Here is a 15,552-nt window from a genome sequence, read left to right as displayed (position 1 = left end):
ACGAAGGGACATCGTGTGGACCGAGTGAATGGTGGTGATCCAGTAGGAGTGTTGGATCGTGGCTGAGTGGTATTGAATTGACACAAGCCATTCATCATTGTGATCATTACTCTTATGAGTCTGTGTATTTGATGAGTGGTTTTAATATCAAATAAGCATCCAATAAGTCCAAGGTAAGGTTGTCGTTGGTGTTTGTTTAGTTAGTGTCACAAAGAAATACCGGTAGGATAGTCAACAGCCTGGGAAGGAGCCACAAGCTGAGCTTCCGTGACGAAGATACCCCACTATTTCAAGGCTGGTTGCTGCCACCTGCACCTGCCCACCCACAGGCCATAAGCTCCAGGCCTAAGCTCATTATAACATCACCCAACCTACACCCGTCACTCACCACCAACTCTTATTACTTCCTCTCTTACTCTTACATCCCCTTCTCACCTCTTTTCCTGTTTCTACAATCATCCTCCTCACCACTTCTAATAACTCGCCCTCATCAAAAACACACTTTATCCATCCGTCATCATGGGAGTAAGTAACAGTCAATCGAACCTGTTCGGTGGATGCGCATTTGATAGCTGTGTACCTTGCTACGTACCAGCTACCGCTGCTGCCCCGCCATCAGCCAACAAGCAATAATCAGCATCAATCAACCCACCACGCCATTTATTCTCGTTATCCAGAAAAGATACCGTAAGGCTGACTTTATGCTTCTTCGCTTTTCCTTTCTAGTTGGCTTCGAAGCTCGCCGCCCAGAATGCGGCTCCCGGTGGAGGCTATCCACCTCAGGGAGGTCAACAGCAGCCAGGCGGATATGTAAGTACCTATATTCCATTCCCTTTCCCTCCATCCCTGGTCTTGCATCGTCTACTTTATACGGAGTATTACATACTGCATCGACCGTTTTATCTACCTAGGCATCCACCTAGTAAACACCTCATACATCTACGTGACTACCCAACATGCGCCCAAACGACCTGTACTAACGCGTGTTCAGCCCGGCCAGCCGCAATACCAAGCCTATCCTGGTGGTGCACCAGGTGCCGGCGCTCCGGTGAGTGTGCTTTTTATTCTTACTCTTCTCTCCTTCTTCTTGTTCCTGTTCCTTTTCGTCTTTATTGCTATTATTGTCGGGCTCTCTCGTATCGATCATTGCGTGCTGTGTGCTCTTGCGACCCTGCGTCATCAGTCATCAGCTCCCGCCACTTTGCGCCTGGGACGACATCCAATTTTCTGGAACACCAACCCCACCATCTCCACACCATCAGCATCATCATCATCATCATCATCACATCCATCACCACCACAACCATTATTATTCTTCCTTTTGCGCTCGACCTGCAAACTCCTCGCACTATCGCCTCCTTGAGTTTTTAAATTCAAATCCTGTATCGCTTTTTGGACTGCGGAATTTTGCGAGCGCGTTCCTGTCCCAGACCCCAGGACTCGGCTTTATTGGCTTTGGCTCTGCTTCCGACCTGCGTGCGCGCTCAGTCGTCGATCCCTTCAATCCTCAGATTTATTCAACATGGCATACCAAGGCGGCTACCCGCAGCAACGCCCGAACTACCCACCTAACGGCTATCAACAGGGCCAGAGTCCTGCCATACCTCCGCCGTACCCGTCCGCTTCTCACAACCAAAACCCATATCCTCCTTCTTCGCCCTACCCAAACCCTCAACAAGGTGGATATAATCGCCCTCCCCCGCCTCCTCCGCCTGGCCAGCAGTCGCAGCCTCCGGTTCCTCCACGATCTCCCTATCCTCCACAGTCTCCAGCAGGCCAGTACGGTCAACCTCCATATGGACAGCAACAACAACAACCATACGGGGGTCAGCCAGGCTATGGACAGCAACAACCATATGGCCAACAGCCGCCGTATGGCCAGCAAGGCTATGGTCCACCCCCGGGGCAATACAATCAATATGTTGGTCTTCACTGCTTCCACCAATTCTGTCTGGCGTCCACCTGTTCTTCAACTCCATTTGGATCTCCTTCTTGATGTTTCCAGAGCATGCAATATTCTTTTGTTTTTCTATTTTCATATTTGAATCGGGTGTACAGAAGCTGACTTTGGTCTGATATAGGGTCAACCTCCACCTGGACAATACGGCCAACCACCTCAGCAGCAGTACGGAGGTGGTCCCCCTCCCCAACAGTACGGTGGCCCAGGGGGTGGTGCCCCACCACCAGTTCAGGCTGGTCCTGCAGAGATTCAGGGCTACAAGCAGCTCCTCATAAGCTGTATTCAGGAGAAGCAGCTCCAGAACTTCTACCCTCCCAACTCACCTATCATCGATCAAATTGCTCAGAAGGCACCATCCCTCATCAACCAGGTCATTCAGCGCTGGCGCGTGGCTAAGGAGATCGCCAACGATGTCGTCAAGCTTGCTCTGTACGATATCGTTCTGTACATTGGTACGCGTATAATGTCCCTAGTTGTGTGATTATTTACTAACTTCATACAAAGATGACAGTGGTTCCATGCAGTTCGAGGAGGAGGGAAGTCGTATTAAGGACTTGCGCCTCATTCTCGACCGCGTTGCATTCGCCGCCACGTTGTTCGATCCCGATGGCATTTCCGTCCGCTTCATGAACACCGACCTTAGCCAACAGCGCGACCAGAGCGGCCGTCCTCTCCAGGACGGCATCGCCAACGAGGGCCAGATTGAAGCCATTATGCGTGGCGTTCAATTCAAGGGCCTCACCCCCATGGGAACCGCTCTCCGCAGGAAGGTCATCGACGACATCGTCTTGAACCAGGCCCGAAATGGCACGCTCAAGAAGCCCGTCTTGGTAATCACCATCACTGACGGCCAGCCCGCTGGCGAGCCCCAGAACGCCGTCTTCGAAACCATCAACTACGCATACGGCGAGCTTGCGCGTACCCGCTATGGAAAGGGCGGTCTCGCCTTCGAGTTTGCGCAGGTCGGAAACGATGAGATGGCCAAGAAGTTCCTTGGAAAGCTTGATGAGGACCCTGCTGTCGGGCCAATGGTCGATTGCACATCCAGTACATATCCTAATCTTTCCAAATTCTTTGACATACACTAACCTTTTATTAGACTTCGAGAACGAGCAAGAAGAGATGATGCGCGCTAACCCACCTGTCGACCTGACACCTGATCTATGGATCGTCAAGTTGCTTCTCGGAGCTATCGATGCCTCATACGATTCCAAGGACGAGAAGTCCAACCCTCCTCCTGCCGGAGGCTACGGTGGACCTGGTGGACCAGGTGGACCTGGTGGATACGGACCCCCTGGTGGCCAGCAAGGCGGTTACGGAGGTCCTCCTCCAGGCCAGTATGGCCAGCCCCAGCAAGGCTACGGCCAGCAACCCCAGTACGGCGGACCTCCCCCAGGTCAATATGGTCAGCCTCCTCAAGGCCAGTACCAGCAGAGGCCTCCTCAGGGCGGACCTGGAGGACCCGGAGGCCCTGGAGGTTATCCTGGCCAGCAAGGGTACGGTGGCCCCCCACCACCTCAAAGGTACTAGCATGATCGAGTTTTCTCGATCAGCCGCGTGCCTTTGGAAACTAATTTCCTATCATACGTGAATGCTCCTAATGCAATGGAATGGAAAAAGAAAACGGCCAGCCTACCTCGCGAAAGGGATCAGTTATGAAACGGCTACCCTATAAGAGTTATGGCAAGGAATGATATATTTTAGTGTGACTTTCTAAGTAGTCATCAATATGAAATCCTTGAATTCATGGACGACACTGTCAAAGTAGTGGAAAGATGAGCCTATATATCCTGCAAGACGGCACTCACGTGTTGTCTATCATCGAAATGAAATGATGCGCGATCACCGTGATTGCATTAAAGACTAGTGGTATATTAAACATGACTCCAGAAAGGAAAAAAGTCCCATTAATCCATTAAGAGCAACAGACTTTCTCATTTATCCTCCAGTATTGAAAACCCCAAAACCCAAAATCCCCAGAAGATATCTCTCCCCCCTCACAGCAACCCCACAACCCCGAGCCCAACACCAGCCAACACACCAACCGCCTTCCCCCAAACCTTGACCTCAGCCGTCGCCGCGCTCCCCGCAACCACCGTCTTCGTCCGTCCCACCTCCCCCGTCAAAGTCCCCATCCCGATCGCCCCGCTCCCAGGCGCCGCGCCCTGCCCCGGCGTAGCTTTAAACAGCATCACCACAGTCTGCGGATACCACGTCGTGGCCGTCGTCCCGATGTGCGATTCCACCCACTGCACCGTCGTCGAGTACTCGTCCGTGCGGATCGTGGGTGCCGGTGCCGGCGCCGGTGCCACGCCCCCTGGCACTGCTGGCTTTGGAGCTACGAGTGGAGGTGCGCCTGGAGCTCCCGGAGCCGGGGCGGGAACGGGGACTGGAGGGATGGGGACGGGGGCTGGGAGGATGTTTGGGTTGGGGACCGCGGGGACGCCGGGAGGGGGCTCGGGAGGGGTGTTTGGGTCGGGTTCGGGGGGTGCGTCGTCTTCTTCTTCTCCGACTTCTGGGGAGGTGTCGAGGGTGTCTGGCGCTGGGGGTTGTTGTAGTGGTGCTGGTGCTGGTGCTGGGGGGTTGGGGAGTTGACGGGGACTATGAGGGTTGTTGTTAATATTGAAGATCACTTGTTTCATTCGGATGTATACGTACTATATATCGCCCAAGAGGCCATTCCCAGCGTCCAACAACTCCCTCGCAACCAGCTCATTCACTTGGACATCACTGCTCGCTAGTCCCCCGTCATCGTGTAGGAGACCGTGGCAAATCACACCCGTGGAGAGAAGAAATATCGGAAAAGCGGCTCGCTTCATCGTTGTTTGTTTGTTTATCCATTTGGGGCGGTAGCGGTGGTGTTAAGTGTATTGGTGTGAGGAATGCGAGGGCCGGAATAGGGTTGATGGATGCTTCAATTTCTCTGTGTGGGAGTGTCTGGTGGCTGGGGTACGGGGGAGAGATGGACGAAGGCGGATGGAGTGGTGTTATCTGTGTCCTCAAAGATGGAATCGTTCTTCTCTTAAACTTGATAACACTTCCACGACCGCAGCATAGAAACGAGGAACAAATTCAAAACGCAGAATACCATCTGGACCTCAAATCCAGCTACAATAACACTACCAGCCCATACCAAACGCCAGCTAAAAAGCTCCTGGAGCAATTCTTGAATTTCCCTTTATATCGACTTTTCCCACCTCGCATCCAATTCACCCTCCCAGCATTTTCACAATAGCAATATCGCAACCCTACGTAAATTTTTCTCGACCATGAACCCTACCTACCCTCAACAATAGAGAAGGAGGCTGAAAGGAATGCTCGATCTCGAAAGTGACATCTTCGGGTGCGGAGGAATGTTTCGGAATGTAACAGTCCGCACGTGGGCCATGCAGGTCGAGAGCGGAGGGGGGGAAGTAGTAAGAGGGAGAATCTCAACAAATGACAGGAGCATTTCCGCTAACTAGTAAAATCGTTTTGACGCAAGAGGTCACTATTTGTCTGCCCTGGCTATCGTAGTTGAGAGACATTGCCTAAGAGAAGTAGGTACTCTAGCTTCAAAAGCTGACCAGTCTGCAAAATCTCCAATTCATCATATCCCATGATACTGCCCTGTGAACCACAGACTGCGGCAAAAAGAAAAGAAAAGGCGAACTCACCCATGAACCATTGCATTTACCAATGACCCCAAAATCCCCCCTAAGATCGTGTCTTGTCAGCAGCCATGCAAGTCGCCTTGAACCTGTACCATCCCTATGAAGAAAGAGTGGGGACTCACAAGATGTACAGGCATACAAAAAGGGGTTGGGAGGATCGTACGGGGTAGTTATGCGGATGTGCACGAAAGCGTCCGATGAAAGCAAAGGTTCCACGACCTCGTAAGCGACCTTTGTCGAGATCTCCCTTGATGTCTGTTCCCTTCTGCATTGTGGATCCAGGAATATGGGAAGTTTGCAGATATTATGTACAGTTGCAGAGCATGTCCAGGATGAAGATGAATGGCAAAGGAGAGCTTGTTATAAAACTACTAATTGTTATATTCTTCACTGTTATGCTTTTTCTTCCACCTCCCTCATCAATCTGATCCCAATTCGACTGCTCGATTATGCATCTCTCATCCTTCTTGCTTTCATTATGGGCGCACACTTCTTCCAAAATGCATGTGCCATACAGAAATACCAATCCAAAAACACTGTTTTGATCCAAACTATGCAGTTGAACTAGAGACAAAGCAAGAATGGAGGAGATTATGGACATCCTGATGATAACCATGCCTGTAAAGTATGCAGATTGGTATCTTCCAAACCCTTCTCAACGTCTCCCAAAGATAAAGTAATGTCCAGGCCAAGTATATATATCGAAATTCATTTCCATAATGTGGAAATGCTTTAAGAAACATTAGTAAGCGCGAAGGTTCGCACTCTGTAAGGGAATTGAGGCGAGACCAACGGGGCGCCAATGCGGAAGAAAACCAATGACGCGTTGGTGTAAATTTTGATGCCATCTATTCGGTCATTCGCATGAATTCCCCATGGGTAGTGTTTCCTGAAGTTGCGAATAGTCGAACTGCGTTCCGAACTGTGAAAGGAATTGATGAATGATCCAACAGAGGCGGCGTAATTTTCCGCGTAGGTGGAAAAAAGAAGTGTATACAAGGAAGTAAGTGGAAATTAAAGAATCCGTCTGAGAATAATTAGAGCGTATACGCTCATATAGAAACGAGTCGTCGTGATCCAACTGAAAGTCCTTTCCTGGCATCGAAGACGATATCAGTGCCGATTCAGACAAGCGTGGGCTCTATCATGAAAAAGAGATCTGAAGAAGTTCCCTCAAAGTCGGAGTTGATTAGAAGTTCCCCAGATCCATGCAAATGCCGTTGTCAGTGGGTGATTAATGCTGGCATTCACGCTGAATTTCAACCCGAAGAGTAGACCAAGCTTAAGGATTATTGTAAGCTCTCGCACCTGGGGTCTCGGTTGCGATCGGAGACGTTATAAGCCAGGAGATGGAGAGTTTCATTTGCTCATAGAGTAGCTCCAGTAAATTAGGTGTGACAGCGTCAAATGTCACACACAGAAGAAGAGCCGCGTTATAGTTGTAGTTCCGAGGTATGTGGCGTCAGGTGTGTCGGTTACCATGGGAAGATGAATCAAGATCTTCTCTCTACAGTACCAGAAAGCAGCTGAACAGGACAACCATTACTGACGCGAATATTGTAGTAGACGGCCTGGCCGCGCCGCTGTAGGGGTTGTTGTTAGTATGAGCGATAATCTGGCCTGGAGCTTTGTCTTTCTCTTGGGTGAAGAAGTAGGTCCTTGCAGTCTGATTGCCGCTGTCTCCTCCTAAATCAGGAGCTCCCATTTGCTCGGGAATAGTGCACACTTGGCTGGCGTTGAAGCTCTCACAGCGCTCTTTGTACTTATCGTTACGTTCCTCGTCGGTAGAGTTGAAGTAAGCCTTGATATAGGAAATCGTCATGGATTCGTCTCGGGGTGGTGGGCCTCCAGACCACCTTGCATCCCCGTTACTCCAGTGATTGAGGTACAAACGACCAGGAGTCTCTGGAACACCGTGGCCCTCCATCTTCCAGAGGAACTCGCCATCAATATAGAAGACAACTCTTCCCGGGACCCAATCGAATCGGTATTCGTGGTACTTATCGTCTGGTCGAAATGGTAGATGCGCAACTTTATATTGGGGGGTTCCCGAGGCGTCGTACCCGTCTGCGACCGACTCTATCGTATGGAGCACGAGATTGACAGCGCCTTCTGATTGATTGAATTCTCTCGATAGGAATTCCATGTCGATCTCTTGAGAATCGTTGAAGAACTATAGGTACGTGAGCTGTCTTGAAGCGGCCAATATTTCGAGGTTTAGTGTCATACCCAGAAGAATCCTCCACAGGTTCCCGAGTCTGCCGTTGCAAGTTTCATGCTGGCTCGGAAGCTACCATATCTCTGATCATTTCGGACGGAAACAACCTCCGCGGCGCCCAAGTAACCTGAGGAGTAGTCGTTTCGAGCCCACAGTCGCATGCCTGCATCGCCTCCATTCTCCGCCTCGCCGGACCAGTCAAACTTGTTCTTCAAAGGATTCGCCTCGACGTTGTTGAGGGTGAAGTTCTTTCCGTAGCTCCCTCGTGCCTCTCCAACGTCCATCTGGTATACTTGCGGTTGCCATCCGATCGTTGTCAAGTTTTCTACGACAGTGTGGAGGAAGTCATTCTCCATGAGATCGGTGAACACGGCAAACTCAGGATCGCTGGTACTGTTTAGTGAGTATCCGCACTCGCAGTCTGCAAGCACTACATTGGATTGTCAGATGAGGAAATAAATACAATCCTGTGAGACTGTGGCTCTCGACATGGTACTCACCTGGGCGAGACATGGTTAGCAGTAAACAGGGCATGACGCTCAGTGCGTCCAGTAATTTCTTGTACATGGTGACTTCTGCACAACTCTCCTCCTCTTTTGGGATGTCGTGTGCTCAAATCTTGTTAACGTGTTACTGCTAAAGGTGTTTGGTCGTGCAGTGGGCGTTTGTTTAGTAGCGAAGTACTGAGGTTGGATCCGTTATGGATATGGTCCAAATTATTAGAGTAGGCGCATTGGAAGACCAATGTACGAAGAGCGAACAACGAAGAGAGCAGAGAAAGTCAGAAGGTAGGTGCCGATCAAGAGGGGAATGGGGCAAAGTACAAGTATTAAAGAGAGTGACACAGCACCAGACATAAAAGTTAGAGGGAGGGCACGGGGGTGCAGTCCAGGCGGCGGGCAACAACGAAAGAGGCATGGTAATGGAGCCAATCAATCGATTTTCAACTGGTACCAATGGTATTTGAAACTCTCCTTGGGAGAATGGTCCAGGGAAAGTGCTATGTGACAAGAAAGCCAGGGACACGGGATGTTGCTGTCGTGGTATTTGGAAACATCGCAAGAAGGCTCTAAACAAGAGACTCCAGTTCTGCCCTTCGCCTACGAAAATCGAGACTGGGACAACGAAAACCAGATGCCGCCTAGATTAAAAAGCACAAGGATGCATTACGCAGTAAGTTTGCAATTGTGGGGGAAAGGCTCCAACTCAATCTCGAGTGTAGTACCAGGTACCAAGCACCAAGCATCACGATCTCAGGATGCATATTAAGGTATATTGCGTCCCAAAGTTTACCGATCCAGTTGGGATCGAGAACCTGCGCCTACCAAGCTTTTTGCATCGAAGCAACCTGTCAAATCCCAGGACGCTGCGGCTCTCCCTAGCTATCTTGTCATTCTCCTGTGGTGTAACCATGGATCGTTCAACGGCGTCTATCCCCGGTTACAGCTGCTCGGTTCCTTTCCTGGCTACTGCAGGGACGAGCGTATGCAACTTGAATGCAATCGCCTCTCCTACCCTCCGTACAAGACTGGCCTTTTTGACAATTCATATTCGCCCTGTCTGAATTCTAAGTTCATTGGCCTTTCACATCGGCCAGAAGGCCACATCACGCTCCATCAATACAGCATCGCCGTGAGGACAATCTTACGGAGAATATCACAAACGAGTGTTTCTTATGCTCCTCCGACATCGACATAAAAGTATAGTAAGTCACCCACGAACTGGCCTGGCCCAAAACAATACAGCCTCCTCCCGCCTCCGCAACGCCTCCACCGATACGATGCCATTACATGCATAAACGGGCCTGCCTACGCGTTCGGTCAAACAGGCGTAAAAGGGAGCGTTACACTGCACATCCGCATCCCCCCTCTCCGGAGAGGAAAAGAAAAAAAATCTCCCTTGCATCGCCCAAAAGTCTGGCACACTCTGGCCTCTGCGAAAAGGGTCGGCTTCAAGAAATTCACTGGTTGAGGCGAGTAAGGGATGTTCCCTGTCATCTTTCCAATGCCCGCCCCGCCCATGTCGGATCTCGAGTGGGATAAGCCCTCGCCCGGACTGACAAGCGAGGAATCGAGCCAGATATGGGGGAGAGGTTTGAGAATTGTCGCCGGCCGTCTGGGAGAGCCTGAACGTCTTCGAGACATGACATTATTTACTTTCTGTGCATGAACGCGTGAACCGAAATCCTATGTCGCTGCTAATCATGATGTCGAGGAAATCCACCGACTGGCCCAAGACGTGCCCATCCCGCCCATGCTGTGCATCTCACATTCGTTTCAAGAACTGCATACTGTGGCTATCTGGCCGAGACTCTTCGCTCTCTGGTCGTGCAACCCAAGCCTCTTCGTTTTCCTCTGGCGTTTCCTCCCGATCTTAGTCCTGTCCGAATGGCCGAAGAGAGAAAATCATTCGCTCTCATGATAGTGACTGATATGCACTCCTATCTCCATCTTGATCAGGATGCATTCGCAGACAAGCCATCAAGGCGTCCACGGGCGATTCTCGAGACAAGCATATCATAGCATAGCCCTAGCATGCGCATCCTCCTTCATGATTTCCATAAAATTACAACAGCCTCGCCAACACAGCAGAAACGAACACCCTACGTAGCGGAAGACTGCATTGCGTAGGTATCTGGGTATTGAGGGAGTAGGTAGGTAGAAAGAGCTTCGTGTATATCTTCATCCATTGTAGATACCAGTAGTAACTATACTCCGTACCCCATCCCAACTAATCTCCACCGTTTGCCCACCGAGCGAAGACGACGACCAGACACCCATCACCCATCAACCAGCATCCACCCCTAGCGGACGTAATCAGGAGAAGCAGCAACTCAGCTCACGACTTCAAGACCAGACAGACGTCAATCATGCCACACTTTCACAACACTCCCATACTCTCTCATAGAAATGAATTGATACGATCCAGACCTATCGCCCATTGCCCCCCGGGCGGCGGGTCCTTCCTTATGATGGTCTACCTCTCTGCCATCTCATCAGGACATCGACGAGCCAAGTCGATCCTTAGATCGCTTAAGGCTGTCTGTTTGACCGTCTTGTACAACATGTGATTGTGTCTGAGACTAGTTCCGCGTTGGAGACCTTTCCTTCTCTGATGTCAACACCACCATTCTTCCTCTCCCCCCAAAACATCTCTCATCCACACAACAAATCTCCCTCCACACAACAAATCTTCCTCCACATAGTCCAGAAACTCATCAACCAAATCACCCCCAATATCCCCCTCCAAAAAAAGGAAGAAGAGTAAATATCTTCGAATCCAATCGAACCAAAGGAAAACCAGAAACGAAGAGAGGAAAAAAAAAACTCCACCTCAAAATATGGAAGAGGAAAGAGGAAAAGAAAGAAAACATGCCATGGAAAAATGCCGTGCCTCTTTGCGCCTGTGGGAAATCGTCGTAATCGTAGCTTATCGTCGTAGATATGATGGTCCAAACGAAGAAAAGGGAGGAAAAATAAAAAGGCGTATATACACACACCATATACGCGCCCCCGATCCGGACTTAATGTATGTTGACTTCGTAAGAATATGTAGTGGTTTGAACTCGCGTTCGCGAAGAAGAGAGTATCTCAGAGGCCCGATGGAACGCCGTTCGGTCAACATGTCTCGCGGATGATTGATACATTCAACCAAGTTCGTCCAGCACGTAGACCGTTTTCTTTTCTTTTTGTGATTTATGTTTTTGCCGACGGATTGTCGCCGTCGTTTATGAAATTGCTGTTGTGGCGGGGGGTATATCATTCACAAGAAACCAGACTCAGAGAGAAGTCTATCATCACGATTAGTAAACACTGTCCTTACGAGTCATCGTGCTAAAAACGGTCGAAGCCGTCAAGGCGTACCTTGCAATCTTCTCGTCTTCACGCTCGCGGGGCTCCACCTGCAGACTCGTCTCGTACATGCCATGTACGTCACCCGCCGATTGCATATTGGTCAAGATGTAGTCTTGTAGCTCCGTGACTGGCTGGAGCGGATATGGCACGTTCTGGTACTGTTGGATGTCACGGATCACCTCGGCGGTCTTTGCGCGCTTGGCAAAGTTGATCAGGTTGGTCTTCTTGATCAACGAGGGAATACCGTCTTCGATAAACGTCAAATCCGTAAGATACACACCTAGCAATTGGTTAGAAATGCGAAACAAAATGAAGCTTGCTGCGCTCACCAAAGAAAGGAATGCAGGGAGGATTGGCTTTGTGTAGCGTATCTCGGTATTCTGCAAAGTTCTTGGTGCTGCCCATGAGTTTACGCATGTTCTCCAAGACCGCCATGGTTCTGGCGTTCACGGCAGCCCATGTCCTATTAAGTCGATGAATAGGAGCGGTGCCTAGCGCAGAGATAATAGATGTGAGGGTAGAGAAGTTGTTGAGCATGCGGCATTTCTGTTCATGTCAATATGTTGGCTTTGTCTGACCTTGGAATGGGTTCAACTCACATCAGCCACGGTAACGAAATGTTTGATGACGACAACTCGTCGTTTGACATCCTGCTGTGTTAGAATCATTTGTGCGACCCAGTTAGTCAATTGGTTTGAATGAACGATCAATGCCTTGACGTTCGCTGCTGGATCAGGTTCGCCGGGTGCCAGCTTCTTCTGCCATGTCTTGTTAAGACATTCTGTTGGTCGAATCTTGCCGTACAGTCTCGACTCGATCACAGTGAGCTGTCGAGCAAATTCAGTACAATCAATGTCCAAGAATTTCAGCTTCTTCATATGTTTGGGAAGGATGGGCTGTGGCGTTTGGGCGTTGTGAGTGTACACTAGTCGCTTAGTTGGCATATCGGGACCCCGAGAACGCTGCTCAACCGAGGTCATCAACGGAGCAGCTCCAGGAGTACTGGTAGTCGCCACATGATCCTTTGCGAAGTTGTAAACCCTTTGGATAAGAATCCTCGCGTCCTCGTCATTGCCTTCCATCCAGTAGTTGTCAAACCAACTCTTCAGAATGTTAACCACACGGAATCTAATAGGCTTCTGCTTCTGCTCAACCCAGGTCTGGTAGTCTTCCTTCGCGAGTCCATACGGAGGTTGAATGCTCCAACGCTTGACCAACATCTCAAATAGCTCAGAGGCGGTCGTAAACGATCTATAAGTGAGCAGGAACGTGTTATTGAAAGCAGGATCCAGACGGTCGTGACGAGTGAGTTGTTCAACCAGACCTGTGAGAGTACCTCCACGGAGCTGCGGTGGCGTCACCTTATGATCATAAGATATCTCACCCTCATGGTCAAGCTTGAGGAATTCGGGTATCTCTTCAACAATGTTCTGAGGGATGACAGGGACCTCGCCAAAGAAGTCCTTCAGCTTCTTGGTGCTGTTGGTAGTCCTGACCGGCTCAAACTTGGTATCGTCAAGAACTGTTCCCTCAGAATATGTGTGCGATTGAGGTACATCCTTAAGCAACGGTCTGCCATTGGCAGACACCGATGGCCCTCGTGAATGTACAGTTGGGATTTCTGTGTCAGTGTTCCTTCGCGAATCAATACGGGCTACGTCTGACAATGGAATAATTTCAGACAGCTGTTGGAGCAATCCGTACTGCTGGGCGAGGTTGGCCTCCAAGTCCCTCGTGACATTTCGCACGGCAGCAAGTCGATCTTCCAAAGAGTCACCTCGTACTCCAGCCCACTCATCAGGTAGTGGGGCAGCGACCCCTTGCGCAGAAATAACCAACTCGGAGACTAGGTCATAAATCTTCTGCTTGTAAACGCTGAACTCGCTAAGCTGTTGTCCCTTCCCTTGTCCGTTGGCCGACAACGAGGACAGGTTAATGGACTCCACAGCCGAAATCCATGGGCGGCATAAATCAAGTAATCTGCCAGCTGCATTGCAAACATTGTCTCCAATGATTTGGTGTCTATAAGGCGTGACAATCCTTTCTCGGACTGTCAGTTGTTCTTCCAGTCGTCGCATGCTCGGAATGATCAATCGCCTAATGTCTTCTAGCCTTTCCAACATGCGGTTGTCAAGCTTGACGGTGGGCTCAATAAGAGGCTCAAATCCTTCCTCATCAATGAATGTCAGAGACGATGATGAAGAATCTCGTGTTTCTACGCCATTGTTGTGCCAGCTTCCTCCGGAATTGCTGCCGACGACAAAGCCAGGGACAAGGCGAGGGATTTCCTCGCCACGCTGTTGTCTGGCCACCTCAACGAATCCATAAACTCCATTGAGCACGCCGTCTGCTTCTTTGAGGCATTTAGAGTATGAGTCTGGTGGGGGAAAGTCGGCAGCAGCGATGTGTGACGACAGGACCAACTTAGAGAAACGCGACATAGTCTCGCGGAAATGGGGGTATAATGCTTTGTTTGTAGAGATAATAGAGGGGTTTCCAGAATGGTTGTCGGTCGTGCCAGAGCCAGCGGCGAGCAGCAATCGTAGATGATCTGAAATGTCCTCTGCCCTCTTCACGAATTCGGAACGGTCGCTGTTGTTGATGGCTTGACGGTAGCGATCGACAGCTCGCTGCATGTCATCCACCATCTTATTCCAGGTAAGAGGGACTGGATTAACGGCGTCGTCGTAGAATCGACGAGACGAGGCAACGGTCGTCGGAGCCCCACCCAGATGGTTGTTCACAAAAGATGTTGTTGATGTTCCCATGGGTGGCATGGTCGCGCCTGTAAAGCTCATCCCGTTCGTGTCTTGAGCCGATCGTGTTAACGGTGAAGTAGTATGCAAGGAGTCTACAGATGTTGCTGGGGACGCGCCGTCTGATATCCGTTTGCGGGCGGGCTGAAAAGATCGTAAGCATAGTTCAGGAGTTTGTGTGACCAATTCTTACCAGTGAGCTGTGAGAACCCATCATTCCTGGGCCTTCGAAGTCAGATGCCGAATTCTCGTCGTCTGTGTCCTCGATGTTGTATCCAGAAGCCATCAGCTCTGCAGGCGGTCTCGAAGAGTCTGGAATGAAGACATTTGCGCGGTCTCTCGGGCCGTTCTCGTTCACTCCTGGTGTCTCCAGAGGAAGCTCCATGGTGCTCACACCGGTGAGCGTGTTGAAGTAGAACAACCTTCCATCTGGTGTCGCCTGTGGGATCCAAAATGCAGCCTCCTCTTGCTCCCTATTTCCATTTCGTTCGATCGGCAGCGACGTGTCGTTGCCATTGACAGACTCGGTGTCTGAGTTTGTGTATTCTGTGCCTCCCAGCGACTGGGTATCCTGATCGTCCTCCAGCTCTCCGCCGTTCACCTCGTTCTCCAACTCTTCGGTCGGGCGAGGCACGACTGCGCAGTAATTACTCGGGAACCATCCCCGAACACCATTGATCACTCCATCCCACCATCCACTCTCCAGCTGAGTTATGACCTGTATAATGTCGCCCTGGCGAAAGCTCAAACTCGTCCGGTCGTCTGCTTCGTAATCGTAGAGTGCCCGCACGTACATGCCGCCTGGAGGGGCCACTGTACCGCTGAAGCCGTTCATCGCGATGGGTTCGGCGGCGCACGCAGATCCAGGGAGGTGTGCGGGCTAGTCTGTGTGCGAGAAAGAGGAGAGGAGAGGAGAAGGGAGGAAAAGTGGCCGCTGTCGCGACTGATAACGAGGGGAATAGCAGTAGCCTGACTGCGGATTAGGGATTCTCACAAGGCGATAGACGCAAAAAGTCTAAGAACTCCGCGTCTTAAGGCCAGGGTTGAAGAGGTGTTGCTCCTGTGGAGGAACTGATTGGGCTGAGGGGGGGCGGCACCGGTGGGCGCTGAA

At 50.6% G+C, this 15,552-nt stretch overlaps 6 protein-coding genes across 6 annotated transcripts; 2 read left to right on the top strand and 4 right to left on the bottom strand.

Annotated features, from left to right (window-relative positions):
• The first annotated feature begins 305 nt into the window (after positions 1-305).
• Positions 306-1,443, top strand: BU24DRAFT_277696 (uncharacterized protein). The gene is made up of 3 exons (XM_033522666.1): positions 306-525; positions 727-810; positions 992-1,443. The coding sequence occupies exons 1-3, from the start codon at positions 520-522 to the stop codon at positions 1,361-1,363; spliced, it is 462 nt and encodes a 153-aa protein (XP_033379609.1). The 5' UTR covers positions 306-519; the 3' UTR covers positions 1,364-1,443.
• A 665-nt stretch (positions 1,444-2,108) lies between these two features.
• BU24DRAFT_354661 (uncharacterized protein) lies at positions 2,109-3,490 on the top strand (the record flags this gene model as incomplete). Its single annotated transcript, XM_033523826.1, has 3 exons — positions 2,109-2,412; positions 2,465-3,007; positions 3,060-3,490. Coding segments are annotated over 3 exons (1,278 nt in total), but the record flags the coding sequence as incomplete, so codon positions are not given.
• A 467-nt stretch (positions 3,491-3,957) lies between these two features.
• BU24DRAFT_495485 (uncharacterized protein) lies at positions 3,958-4,779 on the bottom strand (the record flags this gene model as incomplete). Its single annotated transcript, XM_033534131.1, has 2 exons — positions 3,958-4,561; positions 4,619-4,779. 2 exons carry the CDS (start codon positions 4,777-4,779, stop codon positions 3,958-3,960), a joined length of 765 nt encoding a protein of 254 aa, XP_033379607.1.
• A 2,341-nt stretch (positions 4,780-7,120) lies between these two features.
• On the bottom strand, positions 7,121-8,271 carry BU24DRAFT_485881 (glycoside hydrolase family 16 protein; the record flags this gene model as incomplete). The annotated part of the gene is made up of 2 exons (XM_033533401.1): positions 7,121-7,786; positions 7,843-8,271. Coding segments are annotated over 2 exons (1,095 nt in total), but the record flags the coding sequence as incomplete, so codon positions are not given.
• A 2,708-nt stretch (positions 8,272-10,979) lies between these two features.
• Positions 10,980-11,483, bottom strand: BU24DRAFT_277656 (uncharacterized protein). Its single transcript, XM_033522664.1, has one exon. It carries the CDS (start codon positions 11,331-11,333, stop codon positions 11,058-11,060), a length of 276 nt encoding a protein of 91 aa, XP_033379605.1. The 5' UTR covers positions 11,334-11,483; the 3' UTR covers positions 10,980-11,057.
• Positions 11,464-15,416, bottom strand: BU24DRAFT_277646 (ras GEF). Its single transcript, XM_033522663.1, has 5 exons — positions 14,635-15,416; positions 12,285-14,585; positions 12,015-12,231; positions 11,695-11,965; positions 11,464-11,621 (listed from the first exon to the last, which is right to left on the bottom strand). The coding sequence occupies exons 1-5, from the start codon at positions 15,274-15,276 to the stop codon at positions 11,594-11,596; spliced, it is 3,459 nt and encodes a 1,152-aa protein (XP_033379604.1). The 5' UTR covers positions 15,277-15,416; the 3' UTR covers positions 11,464-11,593.
• Positions 15,417-15,552: the final 136 nt, after the last annotated feature.

This window comes from Aaosphaeria arxii (assembly GCF_010015735.1).
Source record: "Aaosphaeria arxii CBS 175.79 unplaced genomic scaffold BU24scaffold_9, whole genome shotgun sequence".
Lineage (NCBI taxonomy): Eukaryota > Fungi > Ascomycota > Dothideomycetes > Pleosporales > Aaosphaeria > Aaosphaeria arxii.
This window is presented reverse-complemented; position numbering and strand designations above follow the sequence as displayed.